This window comes from Saccoglossus kowalevskii, chromosome 15, assembly GCF_978046115.1.
Source record: "Saccoglossus kowalevskii chromosome 15, keSacKowa6.1, whole genome shotgun sequence".
Classification (NCBI taxonomy): domain Eukaryota; kingdom Metazoa; phylum Hemichordata; class Enteropneusta; family Harrimaniidae; genus Saccoglossus; species Saccoglossus kowalevskii.
This window is the reverse complement of record NC_140655.1, coordinates 1,708,832-1,725,944: the sequence shown is the minus strand read 5'-3', so window position 1 is coordinate 1,725,944 and position 17,113 is coordinate 1,708,832. Positions and strand designations below refer to the sequence as shown.

General features: G+C 34.3%; 1 protein-coding gene across 5 annotated transcripts in view; it reads right to left on the bottom strand.

Moving 5' to 3' along the window:
- Positions 1–17,113, bottom strand: part of LOC102804909 (uncharacterized) — a 52,606-nt gene that overhangs the window by 32,069 nt on the left and 3,424 nt on the right. For 4 of the 5 annotated variants that reach the window (XM_085508606.1, XM_085508601.1, XM_085508602.1 and 1 more), the window contains exon 2: positions 3,286–3,415. The exons of the other annotated variant lie outside the window; for it this stretch is intronic. In XM_085508606.1, coding sequence (XP_085364732.1) covers positions 3,286–3,379 — 94 coding nt within the window. In that variant the 5' untranslated portion in view covers positions 3,380–3,415. The remainder of the gene's footprint in view (positions 1–3,285; positions 3,416–17,113) is intronic. 5 annotated transcript variants of the gene reach the window in all.

Sequence of the window (17,113 nt, the reverse complement as noted above, 5' to 3'; positions counted from 1 at the left end):
CAAAGCATGCAAAAAACTGCAGTGCTTAAAATTAAAAGGCCTGAGAACACTGCCCTCAATGCAATCTGATTAAAATCTGATGTATTGTACGGCGTGTATTTTATTTTATATATTTATTTTATTTTTACTATTTTTTTTAATTATTTTGTATTTTTTATGTTTTTTGTTATGTACTTGTGATTCGATATATTTTTAACAATCACCACATACATCTGAACCAATGCATATGTAACGAGGTTTCAACGAGACCTCGTCCGACTGGTTTAGTCAATGAATCACAGACTTTCTATAGTGCACCTTATGACATCACTGGTCAGAGTCAGGTCACAAACACACTCAAATAAAATGGCGGACTATATCGATGTTAGCCATGAAAACGATCAGGAAAAACACGGCTTTTCAGTAATGCAATGAAAGTAATCTATGATTTTTATGTTTATATGGATGTTCAATGTTTACATTAAACAGTATTTATGGGCACAACATTTGCATAATTCCGCTTTTGCTACATTATAATATGTATGTTGGTCAGTAGATACAGTAGTAATTTCTTTCATGATTGGGGGCTCGCTGGGTATCTGGTTCTAATCTACATGTATGTACGAAAAATCTCAGCAGCGAGCCCCTCAGTTTAGCCAAATAAATTTCTGTTATCAAATATTTATGTGTTGTGTCATACATTGTGGCTTAAATAGTTCCAGTTTAGTTCATTATTTTACGTAGTTATTCCGGGAGTGACGACTTTTTTCCACCAAACACCAGTATCTTTTTCCAGTCACTTGCCCTGGAGACGGGTGATGTTTTGTTGATGATAGGGCCAAAATTGTCTACAGTATTGAAGCCGTAGCTGTAAATATTCATCAACATAATATACAATAACTCTTTATTAAAGTAATTGAGCTGATTTGGACTGGAATAAAATATTTTTTATTTGGAACACATCGCAATTGATCAGGAAATATTTTTTGTTCCAATACTCCAATGCGTGGACGCCTTGTGTCGGTGACCGTTATACAATTTAAAATCAGATTGCATTATTTACTATAGTTGTTTACAGTGTTCTTATTATTATGATTTACTTATTTTTTGCTTCCATTCTAGATAATTATGCTCAGTGTTTAGTGTAAAATTGAAGCGATGACTGAATAAACAAACCTTGGCTGGCGAAGATGCATCAGGAAGTGTACACATTTGTTGGAAATGAAAAAAATATTCAATGTAATGACAAAAATTATAAAATGCTGTGGAATCTCTTATGTAAATAAAAAATTTCTATTACCAGTGATGGTTTATGCAAATTAATTTATTGAGCTGTACATGAATTGATGTATTGCTACACTGAGATACTTTCTCGCACTTCATCTACACTCAATATTTTCTTCGCCACTGGTATTTTTCGACGTGGTGGTGGTGTGGAATTTCAAAATAAAACAGTTCAATGATGAGAATCCAAATTCCCATTGATAATTTGTGAGAATTATCAAGGGTCGACAAAAATTTATGAGAAAATGCATGGAAGAAACAAATTATCACCAACATCCATGAGAACATGAAGTCTTGTTAAACTGCGAAAAGTGTGCGCTTCTCACACTTTAACAATTTGAGGTGCAGTGACAGTAATAATACTGAAATCAATCTAAATGTTACTGCAAATCAAGTATGCAATAGTTGCATTCAAATAAATTCTTTATGCTGAAGAAATTAAAAATTTGTATTTGTATTTTTGTGTCAATCATGATTGAGATGATTGTCTTCAAAATGAAACCCATGCTACACAATACAATTGTTTGTTAATTATTTTCTTCACTGAGTACGTCATCGGCCAATATAAAAGGCTAGCTATGACTGCAAGAAAGGTTAGGTTATACAAGATTTGAACGGGATTTACTGTAAAACGTGTCTTTTTAGCTAGCATGTTATTTTAGCTAATTTAGCTAATCTATAATTTCGCTAATTCAAGATTTAAAATAAGTATATCCTCACAATGAGATTGTTGACACTTTAGCTAAATTAAGATTCAGTTAATTCATGCATGGATGGAGTTAAATTCGCTATAATGGCATGTACACATGTAGCTATTTAAACACGTTTTACAGTATCTAGAAATTGGGTCAGATCCTTGTATTGACATTCGCAATTACCAAAATTATAAAAAACTATCAACAAAAAAATAATAGATCAAAATAAAATAAAATATTAAATGAAAACAAGCAGCCTCTCGGCTGAGATAGCTCCGCTGTTAGCAATGCACATTTCAATTAAAGAACAGAAGATATCATTAGAAAATGAACAATAGGTATAGTATCAAAGCAATGGGACTTGCTGTTTTCAACAAGAATTCAAAAATATCATTTTTCACCATAAATGATTGTGGTTTTTAACAAGAAGAAAATATCACTTTTTACCAAAAATGATAAAAATATTCATCAAAATTAGAGAATTTAAAATATCATGAAATAAACAAATTTGAGAGTGGTCCACATGTAGTACCTATATATGTAATATCAAAGCAATTGGACTTGTGATTTTTTACAAGAAGTCAAAAATATCACTTTTTACCAAAAATGACAAAAGTATTCACCAAAATTAGAGAATTAAAGATATCATTACAAAATGAACAAATCTGAGAGAGGTCCACATGTAGTATCTATATATGTAATATCAAAGCAATTGGACTTGCGGTTTTTAACAAGTTGAAAATATCACTTTTTACCAAAAATGACAAAAATATTCACCAAAATTAGAGAATTGAAGATATCATTACAAAATGAATAAATCTGAGAGAGATCCACATGTACAATGTAGTACCTATATATGTAATATCAAAGCAATTGGACTTGCAGTTTTTAACAAGTTGAAAATATCACTTTTTACCAAAAATGACAAAAATATTCACCAAAATTAGAGAATTGAAGATATCATCATGAAATGAACAAATCTAAGAGAGGTCTACCCAAGGTACATATATACCAAGTATCAAAACATTCAGGCTTGTTGTTTTCAAGAAGAAGTCGAAAAAGTAAAACATTGACATGGACGACAGACGCTGGACGACGACTGACGCAAGACGCCGCCGGACGATCACTCATATGATAAGCTCCGCTCGACAAAGTCGACAGCGGAGCTAAAAATGAGAAAAAGCCAAAACTAGGAGCATATTTTAATCAGAATGCCCTCAATGGTCATAAGAAGATTGTTAACAATGATAAAAAGACATTTTATTCAAAATTGACCTGCTTTATTATTACTGCAAAAAAACATACTCAAAACAAAATTGGAACTCACCTTGACGCTTACGTTCTCTTTCTTTCAAAATATGATGTTTCAAGGCCGCAGCCATAGCTTCAGTCATTTTAGGCCTCTCTAACAACGCTGGCATTGTTGTGAGTACAAACACTCTGAAGCTTCAAAAGACCTAGAGTAAAAAAATGATGGCAATGCTATGACTTGATTTCAGTTTTATTTACTAAAATATGATATGCATGACCATTCTAATTTGTATCTGCTAACATGTAAATTATATTGCATATTGTAGTGTATACAAAATAAGTAGCCAAACCGGAATACTGGAAATTTAGAAAATATTATAAATTAGTACTTTATTTTCAAATAAAAATTATTGGAGCTCTTCACAAATTGAGAAATATGACATGTATTTATTTCTATTCACGCTGTTTTGTATGGCTCTAAGTATCTACTAAACCCAATAGGCTAACCAATAATACCATGCAAACCTGGAAGACTTCCATGAATTTTTTTCTGATAATGGCAGAATATTCCTACATATAAGAGATCTGAAAACAGGAAAATTGGGCAAGTGTCTGACTGCTGCATGAAAGCAAAGTCAAGATAATATTATACAATTACATATATATACATATTGTTTATAGTAATATAGTTAGAACATAAACATGTCAGAAGTAGGGATCCAGAAGATGATGCTTGATTATGATGATGAGAAATATTGCTCTGGAACAGCATAACTAAAACAAAATGACCACCAGTCGGCCATTTTGAATACAACTATATATCTAAAACATGATATAAAACAAACATAAAATTTGAACATAATCAGTCAAGGCATATCAGAGATATGGCTCTACAGTGCATTCATTTAAACAAAATGGCCACCGCCAGTTTTGAATCTGTTCTGAAAAATAAAATGATGTGCATCAGGAACCCATAATCTCAAATGTATGTACCAAGTTTGAACAAAATCCATCTATAAACGCCAAGATCCAGTTCTGGAATGCCAGAAATGCTTGATTTTTTAATGATTTTTTAGCACAAAAATGTCTGCCATTTGGCCATTTTGAATCAGATAGTCAAATATATCTATGTCATAATGTATAATGAATATATAATATTTTATCATAAACAGTCGAAGCATGGCAGAGATATGGCACTAGAACTGCATTTATTGAAACAAAATGGCCACAATTCGGCCATTTTAAATTGGATCTGAAAAATAAAATGATGTACCGGTATATCAAGATCAAACAAAATCCATCTGTAAACAGCCGAGAAATGCTTAATTTTGATGATTTTTCAGTACAAAAATGGCCACCATTCGGCTATCTTGAATCAGATCGTGAAACAAATTGATGTGCATATGTATAATATCATGTATGATGTACATGTATGTGTGAAGTTTGATTGTGATTGGTCCAGGCATGCCTTAGATACAGGCACGCACGCACGCACGCACGCACGCACACACAAAACATCAACATACGTCCCTGTTTTCGGGGACTAAACAGTCACCAGAGATGGCATATTCCACGGCAACCTGGCGTGACCTTTTAAAGCTATTGTGTTGGGTATGCATACATTAAATAGCATACAGGTATGCATTCAAGCTTTAGTCAGATGAGTCTACTTAGCAAGTACCAATTATTAATAATAATAATACACCTCTACAATTCTCCTTGGGACTAAAAATATGCAAATAGATCGTACTGGACAGCGTTAGCGCCCAGGGGCCTCAACTCAGAAAATCATGATTTTTTAGGGGTGGGCGCTCACCCGAGCACCCCCCTCGAAAAAGAATGGAAATGAAAATTTTGATTCATCATGTGACAGATTGAGGGGGGTAATTACGTCGTTGGGGAAAATCAAATTACGTAATTAGTTGCGTCGTCATTGATTTTTACAATGAAGAAACAGAAATGACCACAAAAAATATGCACATTTTATTACAATATTAATTACGTACCACAAGAATTTACGAAATTAAAAACATTAGAGTCTGTTGGAACACAGTAAAAGTCAAAATTCTCATCATTATCTCCACTGACGAAGGTGTTGGATCATACGCAAACTCTTGATGAAAATCACTTTCGCCATGATGCATTTGCAGATTTGACTGGCAGCAGCGTCCTTGGACCTAATGGGTCAATTTGGTTATTAACCAATCAGAATGCTGTGTACTGACGCAATTCTTCGGAAATTCCTGAAGACTTTCTGGTAACGCAATGCGGAAGTGAATTATCGATGTCGAAGTACGATCTATTGGAATTGATTTCAGCGAATAAACGACATGGTTTTTCAAATAAACTGGTAACTAGCTATTTTTGAGAGGTAAACTGAATATGGCATGAAATATTTACCGCATTTTACTTGTATTAACAGGTCATTGTCAAAGCGTAGTTTACGCGTGGTCTACGCATTCACAACATACATGTATTCACAGCGGTCGATATCCACGCTATATCATATAAAAACGATTACCAAGATTCGTTAGGCAAGACCAAGTTTTAAATTAGTTGCATTTTGAAGGGGTGGACGCTTTGCTGAATGTGACCCCGAATATAAAAATTGCGCAAAAGTAGGGGTGGGCGCTTGCCTGGGCATGGACGTGGTCAAGTACGGTATATGCCAAACATATTGTAACTAATATTATAAATATACAGTGTTGTCGTCAAGCAAATAGCAGAGTGCTTCAGATAATAATAATAATAATAATGAAATACATTGCATTCTTAGAAATAGTTTCAATTGGTTGACAGCAATAAAATGTTAGTAATAAAGTACAATACATATAAAACTAAAGTAAAATGTCAGTTATTGTTATTTCTAATTTCAAACATTTAGTAAAAGTATTCACCAACTTGTCTTATTACTATGTCTTCTCTTGAACTCGTAATATATTCAAATATCTGTACATCACTTTTTAATTCTTCTGGAATATTATATTAAATAATATTATTAAATAACTTTTGTCTCTGTTTGATATCTAAGACATTCCATGAATAAATGTTCAATTTTAATTTTCATCTGGGAATATTGCTTACAGATCCTGTCTTCTAAAGGTATTTTGGATTGGGTATGTCTACCCTTCTCTATTTCTAATACATGACTGCTTATTCTGAAAAGAGTCATTATGATTTTATGTTTCAGATTACATAAGAGCAAATATGGTTCAAAAGTGTATGAGTCATTAAACTTTATACATGTATACATTCTCAGTTTTCTATTATCATTTGTTACAATCAACTTCCAGAACTTCCAGGTTATTAAATATGTTGATCAGATCAGCGCTGGCTAACATTAACGCACAGTTCAAGAAGCCGTACCTACACACGAATTGGTGACGCCACAAAATACATGACCTTCAATCGGGGTCGTTTGCTGGGTATATACGAATTGGTATATACAAATTACAATAAAGATACTTAAGACATTACACAAAAGGTGGAACAAATCACGTGACAATATAATGATAATAACAGTAATAAATCCTAGCTTAAAGTACCTGTGAAATGGCTGTTTTCACGCCTAAAATTATCCATTGATACATAAATATTATTAATTTTTATGTTTCTAAGCATGAATTATTTTTTTTTAAGTGAAAAAATGTGTTTTAAACTCAATCTACGGCAACTTTATTTTTGTGTATTTTAAAACGAGGCTCCTCATTAGCTTACAGAAATTCCCCTTGTGATGTCAGAAAGGGAAGTCGCATGGCAGCTTGCATTGCCGATACGTGTAAATAAGGCAAATTTCTTCTGCAGTTTTCTCGTCTTTGACTAAATTTTCACTTATGTACTTGTTCGTCCAGGAGGAATGAACCATAATTAACACATACCGGGTAGTATCGATTTTTGTTGCATGGGGTTGAGGTTAGATGCCAAATATGTCCGTTCTGGTGTAGCTGGTCACCATGATCGCCAGCGGTGCACGTTTGTACACTGTCGCTGGACAAAATAGAATTTCACGTCGGAATTATCTCGTTATTTAGCAGGTTATTAGGCACGTCACTACACTGTTTTATTTCATCGATCTTCTGAGTAAAACTTTCAAAATTAAAATAAAAGAGAACATATTTTGACATTCTAAACATTAGACTATAGTGATCACTATAAAATAATTAAAAAAAATGACAAAGCACAGTTACTAAATAAATGACAGCCGCATGAAAATAAATTGAAATTTTGTTGAAATAGGTGAACGCGCCGGGTCACGACGAGGGCAAGTGCGTTAAAAAATAATCGAGATCGACACACGTACAGATAAATTCGGAGTGGATTCGAGTTAGCGTTGATCCATGGTGTGATTGTCATGATTATAACATCATATTAAAACTTTATTTGGTGGAAACACATTGACCAAGCCCGGATTCTTATTTCATAAATTATTACGCAGATCAAGCTGCAAGCATGGATGTAAATAAAGAACAGAGGTGTGAATTCGACATTCAACACCAATCACCAAACAATTCAGAAACTTTTAGCCTTCGAAAATGAAAACAATTAGCAGTGTGTAAGGGCTGTGTAATTTCCTGTTTGTCCGACGCTTCGTTTTCGTGTCACTGTCAAAATTATTGCTACCTTTTACTTAACAGGGAATAAATGGTCTCTATAAAACGATAATCAAGGTCGCAAAAAAAGTCAACTCATTTGAAACACTTGCCGGATGTCTATCTCTCTTCTGAAATCTGCCTCGGTGATCATGGTCTGGAATCTATTTCTTTCAAAAGTGTTGCGCCAGGTTTATGTTGTCGGCGTTTCTCTTTAAACCTAGTTGTTTTTTTCATGGACTAGGACAGTTTTTACAAAAAAAGGAATCTGAGGTTAAGTGGCTTTCCTCCACTGATGTCGCACCTTCGGATCGATTAGAAACGTGTGAATACTTACACTATGACTATACGTTTCACTGCAACTGCCCACAACACAACATCTAATCAAAGAAAGCTTAGAAAGAACTCTCGTGTGCTGAGAGTATTGAAGACACATTAAAAATTAATTCAAAATTACTTGTACATGAGATATTGATGGAAAAGCTGAAAACTAATTATGTAAATCAGGTAATTAATATGAACAGAACAGAACAAAACAATTATGAATTATTATGCTAATTAGAGAATTAATATGAACAAATTTTAACCCAAAATTAATCAGGCCTGTCTATTGTCCTAGAGCATTTATGTACCAAATTTTATTATATTTATTCAAATGTGATGATTAGTAATTGAGATATCAATGTTAATTAATTATATTAATTAGGTGATTAATAAGCATAAATATTTACCAAAAACTAATTGGGTTTCTGCATAGTTCTCTTTAAAAGTTTCATTAAAATCCAATTTGTGGTTCTTTATATATCAGTGGAACATTATGCAAATTAGGTAATTAATATCCAATTAAAACTAATCAGGTCTCTGCATAATCCTGGAAGATCTATGTAGCAAGTCTCATTGAAATATGATGATTACTACTTGAAATATCAAAAGCTGAAAATTAATTAATTATGCAAATTAGGTAATTAATATGTACTCTTATTACCTTAAAAACTATCAGGTGTGTGCAGTGTCCTATGACATCTATGTACCAAATTTCATTGAAATGTGATGATAACTACTTGAAATATCAAAAGCTGAAAATTAATTAATTATGCAAATTAGGTAATTAATATGTACTCATATTACTCTAAAAACTATCATGGCCTGTGCAGTGTCCTGTGACACTATGTACCAAGTGTCATTGAAATGTGATGATTACTACTTGAAATATCAAGAGCTGAAAATTAATTAATTATGCAAATTAGGTAATTAATATGTACTCATATTACCTTAAAAACTATCAGGTCTGTGCAGTGTCCTATGACATCTATGTACCAAATTTCATTGAAATGTGATGATAACTACTTGAAATATCAAAAGCTGAAAATTAATTAATTATGCAAATTAGGTAATTAATATGTACTCATATTACTCTAAAAACTATCATGGCCTGTGCAGTGTCCTGTGACACCTATGTACCAAGTGTCATTGAAATGTGATGATTATTACTTGAAATATCAAAAGCTGAAAATTAATTAAAAATGTACATCGTTTAAAAGTATACTGAATGACCAGTGTTATTACGGTTCAGGGGTATGACTTCCTCTCACATTTTGGCATTTGGTGGCGCACTTTCGGCGAAAGTCGGAAATCCGGAAACAGTCTACCGTTTCAGGATAGGTGGGCGTGGCTACAACACGAGAAATATCCCAAATTTACTTGGATACGAGTAATCATTTTCCGCAAAAAAATCAATAACTGCCTATTTCAGTGGGACACAGATCTAAAATGAGAAACGCGAGGGTGGGCATTGCACAGACACTTTAACAGTTGAACAGAACGATCATATAGTCAGTAAGGGTCACGCACTTTGTTGCAAAATGGCAGTGCGGTTGAAACTGGGTCATGGCGTGCAGGTGAGGAAGACATCATTAAACACCATGGGTTCCAATCCCACTAGATACACACTCACCAGAACCGAATCAATCGTTTTGGCTTTCCTGTTCAACTCTGAAACATTGAAGTAGTTGTGGCAGGGTACACAAGCGTGCCGCATCATACTTGAACATACTTAAGAGCGTTCTAACCCCATTGTCCGTAACGCGAAAACAACCACGATAAAAATAAAACTGGGAAAAAAAAAAAATCCAGTTAAAAAGCAGTCACCAGAGTCATCAACAATATCAAATACAGAAGATAAATAACAAAGAAAAAAAGGTCAAATACACGAAATAAATTATACAACGAAAAAAAACAAACATTTTAACTGCCGCCTCGTAGGTTTGCTATTTGTAACAAGTCAAATGATAATGTTTAAGTAACACTCAGGAACTCCTGTCTCGAGCGACAACGTCATGGCAGAGTACACAAGCGTGCTATTAAAACAGAACAAAATACGAAAAACATAGTGGGTTCGAGTTCCACGAATGATCATCAAATAATAAGCAATGCATGGCACAGTCCCCGTTAGTTATCGAATTTAAGATAAAAAAAACAAGTCATGAATGACACTGCCTTCGCTAGTTGTCATTCTAAAGTTGCATGGACATAAATTGGCAAACGTGATTTCTATGGCATTTTCAAGTTTATAGCACTCTCCATCCAGGTCAGCATTATTCTCAGCAAGGAAACCAGATAGCACCATCCCAGTACAACAGGTAAAATGACAAGGAAGTATACAAATCAGATCTGCAAATATGTCAGTGTTGTGTCTGTTTGGATAAACTAGTTTGTGGCCCTGGATTAGTTTCAATATCTCTAAAAAGGACAAGATTACTTCTCATACGACAATGATACAAATATAGTGCAAAAATCCAGAAAAATAATATCAAGTTTTTATTATCATACATTAATAGTAACAAATCGTGTGAAATTTTATGTACAGAGAAACACATATTTATGCTTTGGTTGACAGAACTTCTCAAAGTAAAAAACAGAGGACCTGCGAAACTTTATACAATTGTCAGACACGCAGTGAATAGTACCGGTATGTTTTTGTAATACATGCAGTTCAAGTGGCTTTGCTTTCTGAGAAAAAAAAATCTGGCTATGCACCTGAAAAAAACCAAAAAAACCAAAACATTTAGCCCAAAGTAAGCAGAGGTTGTAGCAAATGTGCTCCCATTGGCTGTTAGATTTAATTAAAAAAGATATTTGAGTCTTTTTAGTACGAAAAAATACTACTTAATAAATTTATACCAGCCAGAAAGAAATTGCAGTTCACACTGTACTATTTTAAACATGTTCTACCAAAGTCTAGGATGAACTAATTCACCAGTCTGTTTCCACTCTACAAAGTTGTCAAATTAATATATCAAAAGAAATAAAAAAAAACCATTGAGAAAAATACAAAAAAATACATTTAATATAAAAGCAGATAGAAGTGCATAAAAAACTAATCAGCAGAGGTAGTGATCATGTAATCAAATTTCTTTTGAACTGGATTGCATTGTCTCAGATTGGCTGCTAATTTGCATATTAATTTGCATACTAATTACCAATTGTAGTATTAAAAGATATATAAAATAATATCCGAAGTTTTGAAAAAAAAAATTATGACTATTAAGTCAACATCATTAAAATTGAGGATTACGTGTATTTGACCCCCTCCCTAATATTGTTTCACATATCCCTTAAAAACATGGCGGGCGTTAAATCCATCTCAATCGAGGTCCGTAATTTATTTTCCTGATAAATTATGGTAGCTAAACATTGAAATTGCCACCCTGACTTCAGTATTGAAATAAATAGCTGATTGGGAAAATATGTCTCTGTTGACAGAGGTTCGATTTACCGATAAACTTCAACACCGCATGGAGCATGGAGGTCCCCGGTCACGAATGTAGTAACGCACTCGGGTATCATATTTACTTCAAAGGTAATTTAAAAGTGATGATAGATTCATTGATATTGAATTACAGTACTTTTCAATTTCATCATTGCTTTCAAGCAGTCACGGTTGGCCGAACTTGACTTGTGTTTTCTCGATAATTCTAGTCTTATATGTCGTCACGAAACCAAGTTTCAATCTGCTAGCAGTTGCCAATGAACACTGGAAATAGCAATCGTACATAACAGAATCACAATCAGCGTGTTCTAAACTTTTACGTTTTTATTATTCCAGTATTTCATATGCCAAACGTTATTCCTAAGCCTCCTTAATGACGAGATAAACTTTCGATTTACACGTTTCATAACCAGTTCTTGAACTAATAGCAGGACTGTTTTTCTGGCAAAATGTGACACTGTGCGATCGCTAGTTTCTCACTAAGTCAGGACACACATAAGGATAAATCAAAGTTCATAATAAATACCATAAGCACAGTTTCTTACCTTTGAGATAGAATTTAATCTATGTAAGCCTTGTGCAAAGAAAGATACAGTCCCGGAATACAATATCCTCAGACGAAATCGACGGCGATTTTCTCAGCGGTTAGACTGGCGCATGCGCAATACGGTATGCCAGTTCTCTTGCGAGATGTCGTTAAAACTCAGATTTTTCCGGCAAATTTCGGCACTTGTACTAGTAAAATGTTGAAAATCACAGAAAAACACAATGAAACTTTGGCGAATCAAAAAAATACTTGGCGTGCATATGTATGGCATTGAGAATAAAATTTGCACCAACTTGGAAAAAAAATGGACAGAGCATATCAAAGTTATAAGAGGTAAAAGACGGACGGACGGACGGACAGAACCCAATCTATAAGCCTTCGGCAGACTTTGTCTGCGAAGGCTAAAAATCACATTAACGAACCTTGTGTGCCAAATACAGTTATTTTTTTTTCCAGTTTATTAGTAACGAAAGGATATTCTAAAAGAAGTTTCGATATAAACGAACACAACTGCATTGCTTAGAAGCAAATGATCGCGGTAGTGCAATCCGGTCATGCTGCATTTCACAATTGTTGATAATTACCTAGTAATGATTATAATAATGTCCAAAAAATAAATTCATTGAATTTTTATGAAATGCAAATAAATTTTAACTTATTTCATCATAATCGAATGATTCTGGTCGCATTTTCAACGTTCAATGCTGTAAAAATGAATATCTGCCATGTTTTGACCTGGGACCGTATTCTTTGACCTGACAGGTCAAATCGCTAATTAACCAATGAAAACGATGGATGATGCTAACATGTTCAAATTACCATAGCTTATTTATATATGTTCAATGTTATTGAACGCAACACGGAAGAGATTTTCCTATGTTATTGTACGATTTTTTGGCTTGGATTTTGATGAGAAGGCTGCATGATTTGTTTTTAAATAAAAAAATTAGTTGTTTTCAAAAGATAAACTGAGCATTTCAAGAATAATTTTGCATTGTTTACAGTGATAACAGCTCATTGTCGAAACGAAGCTACCCATTCACGCTAGTCACAATAAACACCATACTTTTGAATAGACGAGAAATGACTACGGTAAAACTTTTAGGCATCAGACAAGAATAAAATAACACCTTAAAAAAACTGCCAAAAAATCGCCCTATAGTTCCTATTTAATTTGTTTAATAACCTAATTTTACGGCAGAATCTAGTATTTTTCTAGAATTTTTACACACATATGCAAATTTTAAAACTATACATTACCGATTTACTACTTGGACTTTAGTAAGCACTAAGTTCATGAGAAAGTCTTCTATATCATTGTTTTTTGAAAATAGTGATGGCAATACAGTAGTATTAGTAGTAGTACCATCACAACCAGTTGTATATTACGCGTCAAAAGTGACAACATTGATTTGGCAATATTGACTATTTACTGTCAAAGTATCATTTATGTGGGTGTGACAGTGAGTTAGCATGTGTACAACTAAATTGTCGTTTCAGGATAATAGTACCGTAAAAACTCAATCAATTTGGCCACTCAAATAGTTCGGCTACCTATTTTTTGCGTCGTGGTTAATTTTATAATGTATCCGTTTAGTTCGGCCATCTGTCCAGTCAGTCTATTGTTTGTATTCAATTAGTTCGCCCGGTGATGACACCGCCCGAATTTTACGTCACTCTCTCAACAAAGGTATATTTTCACACATCTATCACGTAAATACAATATACATGTATAAGCATTTACATCCATGGTATAAGCAATCGGGATATCTGCCAGATGTGCAGTCATGGTGTCAACCGGCAGATGTGCAGTCATGGTGTCAACCGTGGTTGTACAAAAGACGTGTGAAATATACTCTGTTGATTGTCATTACAAATTACCCAGTACATCAGTTGTAAATAATCACTAAAAAAATTCTCATCACGACGCCAAAAATATCGACAACGAACAAATACTTTAAGTCATTGCTAGCAATCACTGACGAAACAAAGCTCCATGGTTTAGGGACACCAAAATTCAGGCCGACACTTGAATCTTATCATCTTTGGAATTTCAAGCAAGTCGATACAAAGTCGATACAAAGTTGTGTTACGTGAAAGCGTCATTATTATTGGACATAGTTTTGTTTACACAGCCATGCAGCACGTCAAAATATCTTTTTTTCGGTTGATCCAAATAAAATTATCTGCTGGATTGTTTCAACACAGTCGTTTCAATAATGTTCAAAACATTGTCCTGCAGAGTTGTTTGTTTAAAAGTCAAGTGGATTATTAATTTTAACGGGTTAAAAAATTAATTCATGCCGACTTGCAAATTGTATCGTCTTCGGCATTTCCAGTAAGTCGATACAAAGTCGCCAATGTGTAGCGTGAAAGCGTCATTTTTATTGGACATGGTTTTGTTTACACAGTCACGCAGCACGTCAAAATATCTTCTTCTTTTTTTGGTTGACCCAAATAAAATCACCTGCTGGATTGTTTCGACACAGTCGTCCCAGTTATGTTCTAAACTTTCTCTTGCAACATTGTTTGTTTAAAAGTCGGGTGGATTTTTTGTTTTGTTTTTACTGTGGTTAAAAAAACATGACCGTGAAGTGAAGACTGCGCTCTCATAGAAGCGGTTTCAGTAGCGGTGCGTGGTTACTGTAAAGTGGCAGACGAGACGACGTGAGGTGTGAATCCTGGGCCTATCATTTCGACATTATACGTCAGACTGAGTACTGACTTACGTACATCCTTTAATTTCAAAAGAATATGTGATAATGTTGCGGCTGGTCAGAGTATCATGCTGTAAAACTGGCGATTTCTCAGGGGAAAGACACTTACTTCTAGTTTTCCCACAAGCTATTAGTACTTATTTTGTCGCTCGCTAGCCATGTCTTGAATCAATTTTTTTTTACTAAGGCAACTGCCGAGGTCCCAGCTGTACCTGCTTCTATGTACCGGACAACACCACCAACATGAGTATTGTGTAGGTGACAAAAGTGACCTTTTAACCATCAGAACTAACAAAACAAGACACAAACCTGATGAGCAACAAGTCATTGAAAATGACACAGTCCCCGTTAAGTTCTCTTTGTGCTCGTCATATTAAAGCGGAGGGGTTGTCGCGAGCGTGTCCTTGAAATTTGAGTTCAAGTGGCGTATACAACAGATTGTTTATTTACATCAAAACACGTGTCATAGTAATATGGCTAAAATAAAAACAGCCGTTATTGAGCCATCTTTGATCTGATTATGAAACACACTGATATGTATGATGTATGGGCAGAGCTCCAGAAGGAGTACCTACACTTTATGCAATTTTTTTTTAAATTATGCTAATTTATTCATGACGTGTGCTCATGAATATTCATTAATTTGTGGGTCAATACATTTTAAAAGGGGCGATATATTATTTTTGGGGGAAGAGTTAGAAAGGGGGATTAGCAATCCTTAGGGGGTCAATACAAAAGAAGGGACCCATTTGGAGAGCAGCCATGCTCCTCGTGTCTGTTGTTGCACGTGACCTACAGCTGTCAACTGTGTTCGTTCTTCGACTGGCTTCCATGTGGGGTAGTATTCTTGTGTTCTGTTTTCCTGACTTGAGTTTTTGAATCCGCTGTTTATGTTTTTAACGTCTTTCATGTCTTTTGTAGGAATGTCCAATCCGTGATTCGAACTTGCGATCTTTGAGTTCCCAGCGCACTGTCTTGTCCACTGTACCACGAGTGTCTTCACACAGGAGTTAGGATTTAAGTCCTATTCATAGGAGCACTGTCTTCACTAGCATTCAAAAATCTAACTAAACATACTGGATTCGAACCAGCGATCGCTCACATTGCTGACATAGTACAAATCAACTGAGCTATGTGGGTAGTCATGCAAACTAAATAATTTGTTGTCATATTTAGCTTTATTGCCAAATGGTGTTTGCGAGAAAAAGGTGGGCAGGCAAGGGAATTGAACCCAGGTCCTCCTGATCACTATGTAGAGAACTGACCCACAAGACCACAATGGATTGACTGGATGTGTTTGCATTTGATAAGACTATATAGTGTGTATATATATAAAAATACAACACATTTCTATTATTGAGTTACAATTGTCCAAAAAATTGCCAATTTTGTGTTTTTACTTGTGTAAACTATATGCATGCCATAACCCGTTAGTGTACATTTTGCCAATTGGGTGTTTGCCATTTGCGTTGCCCATACCTGACCCGACCCTAACCCTAATGCCAAGACACGTTCCTGTTTATAATTGCTCAATAATGATACTCTGTTGTGCACTGTCTGCGGGTAAGTTGCATTGATGTCAACTGATTAAACAAGTCGCGTTTAAGTAATTTCCACTATTAACAAGTGGTTAAATTGCGACAATAAATGTGTGGACAAATATTTGAGATTAATTTTGGTGTAGACAACTCTCGTTTAATTATTTTACACCATTACAAGTTGTTAAATTGAGAGAATAAATGTCTCAACAAATATTAGTTTGATGTAAACAACTCACGTTTGATTAATTCCCACAATTACATGTTGTTAAATTGAGAGAATAAGTGTGCGGACAAATATTTTAGACTTATTTTGGTGTAGACAGCTCTCGTTTGATTAATTCCCACAATTACAAGTTTTTAAATTGAGAGAATAAAAGTGCGGACAAATATTTTAGACTTATTTTGGTGTAGACAGCTCTCGTTTAATTATTTTACACCATTACAAGTTGTTAAATTGAGAGAATAAATGTATGGACAAATATTTTAGACTTATTTTGGTGTAGACAGCTCTCGTTTAATTATTTTACACCATTACAAGTTGTTAAATTGAGAGAATAAGTGTGCGGACAAATATTTTAGACTTATTTTGGTGTAGACAGCTCTCGTTTAATTATTTTACACCATTACAAGTTGTTAAATTGAGAGAATAAATGTATGGACTAATATTTGAGACTTATTTTGGTGTAAACAACTCGTGTTTGATTAATTCCCACAATTACAAGTTGTTAAATTGAGAGACTA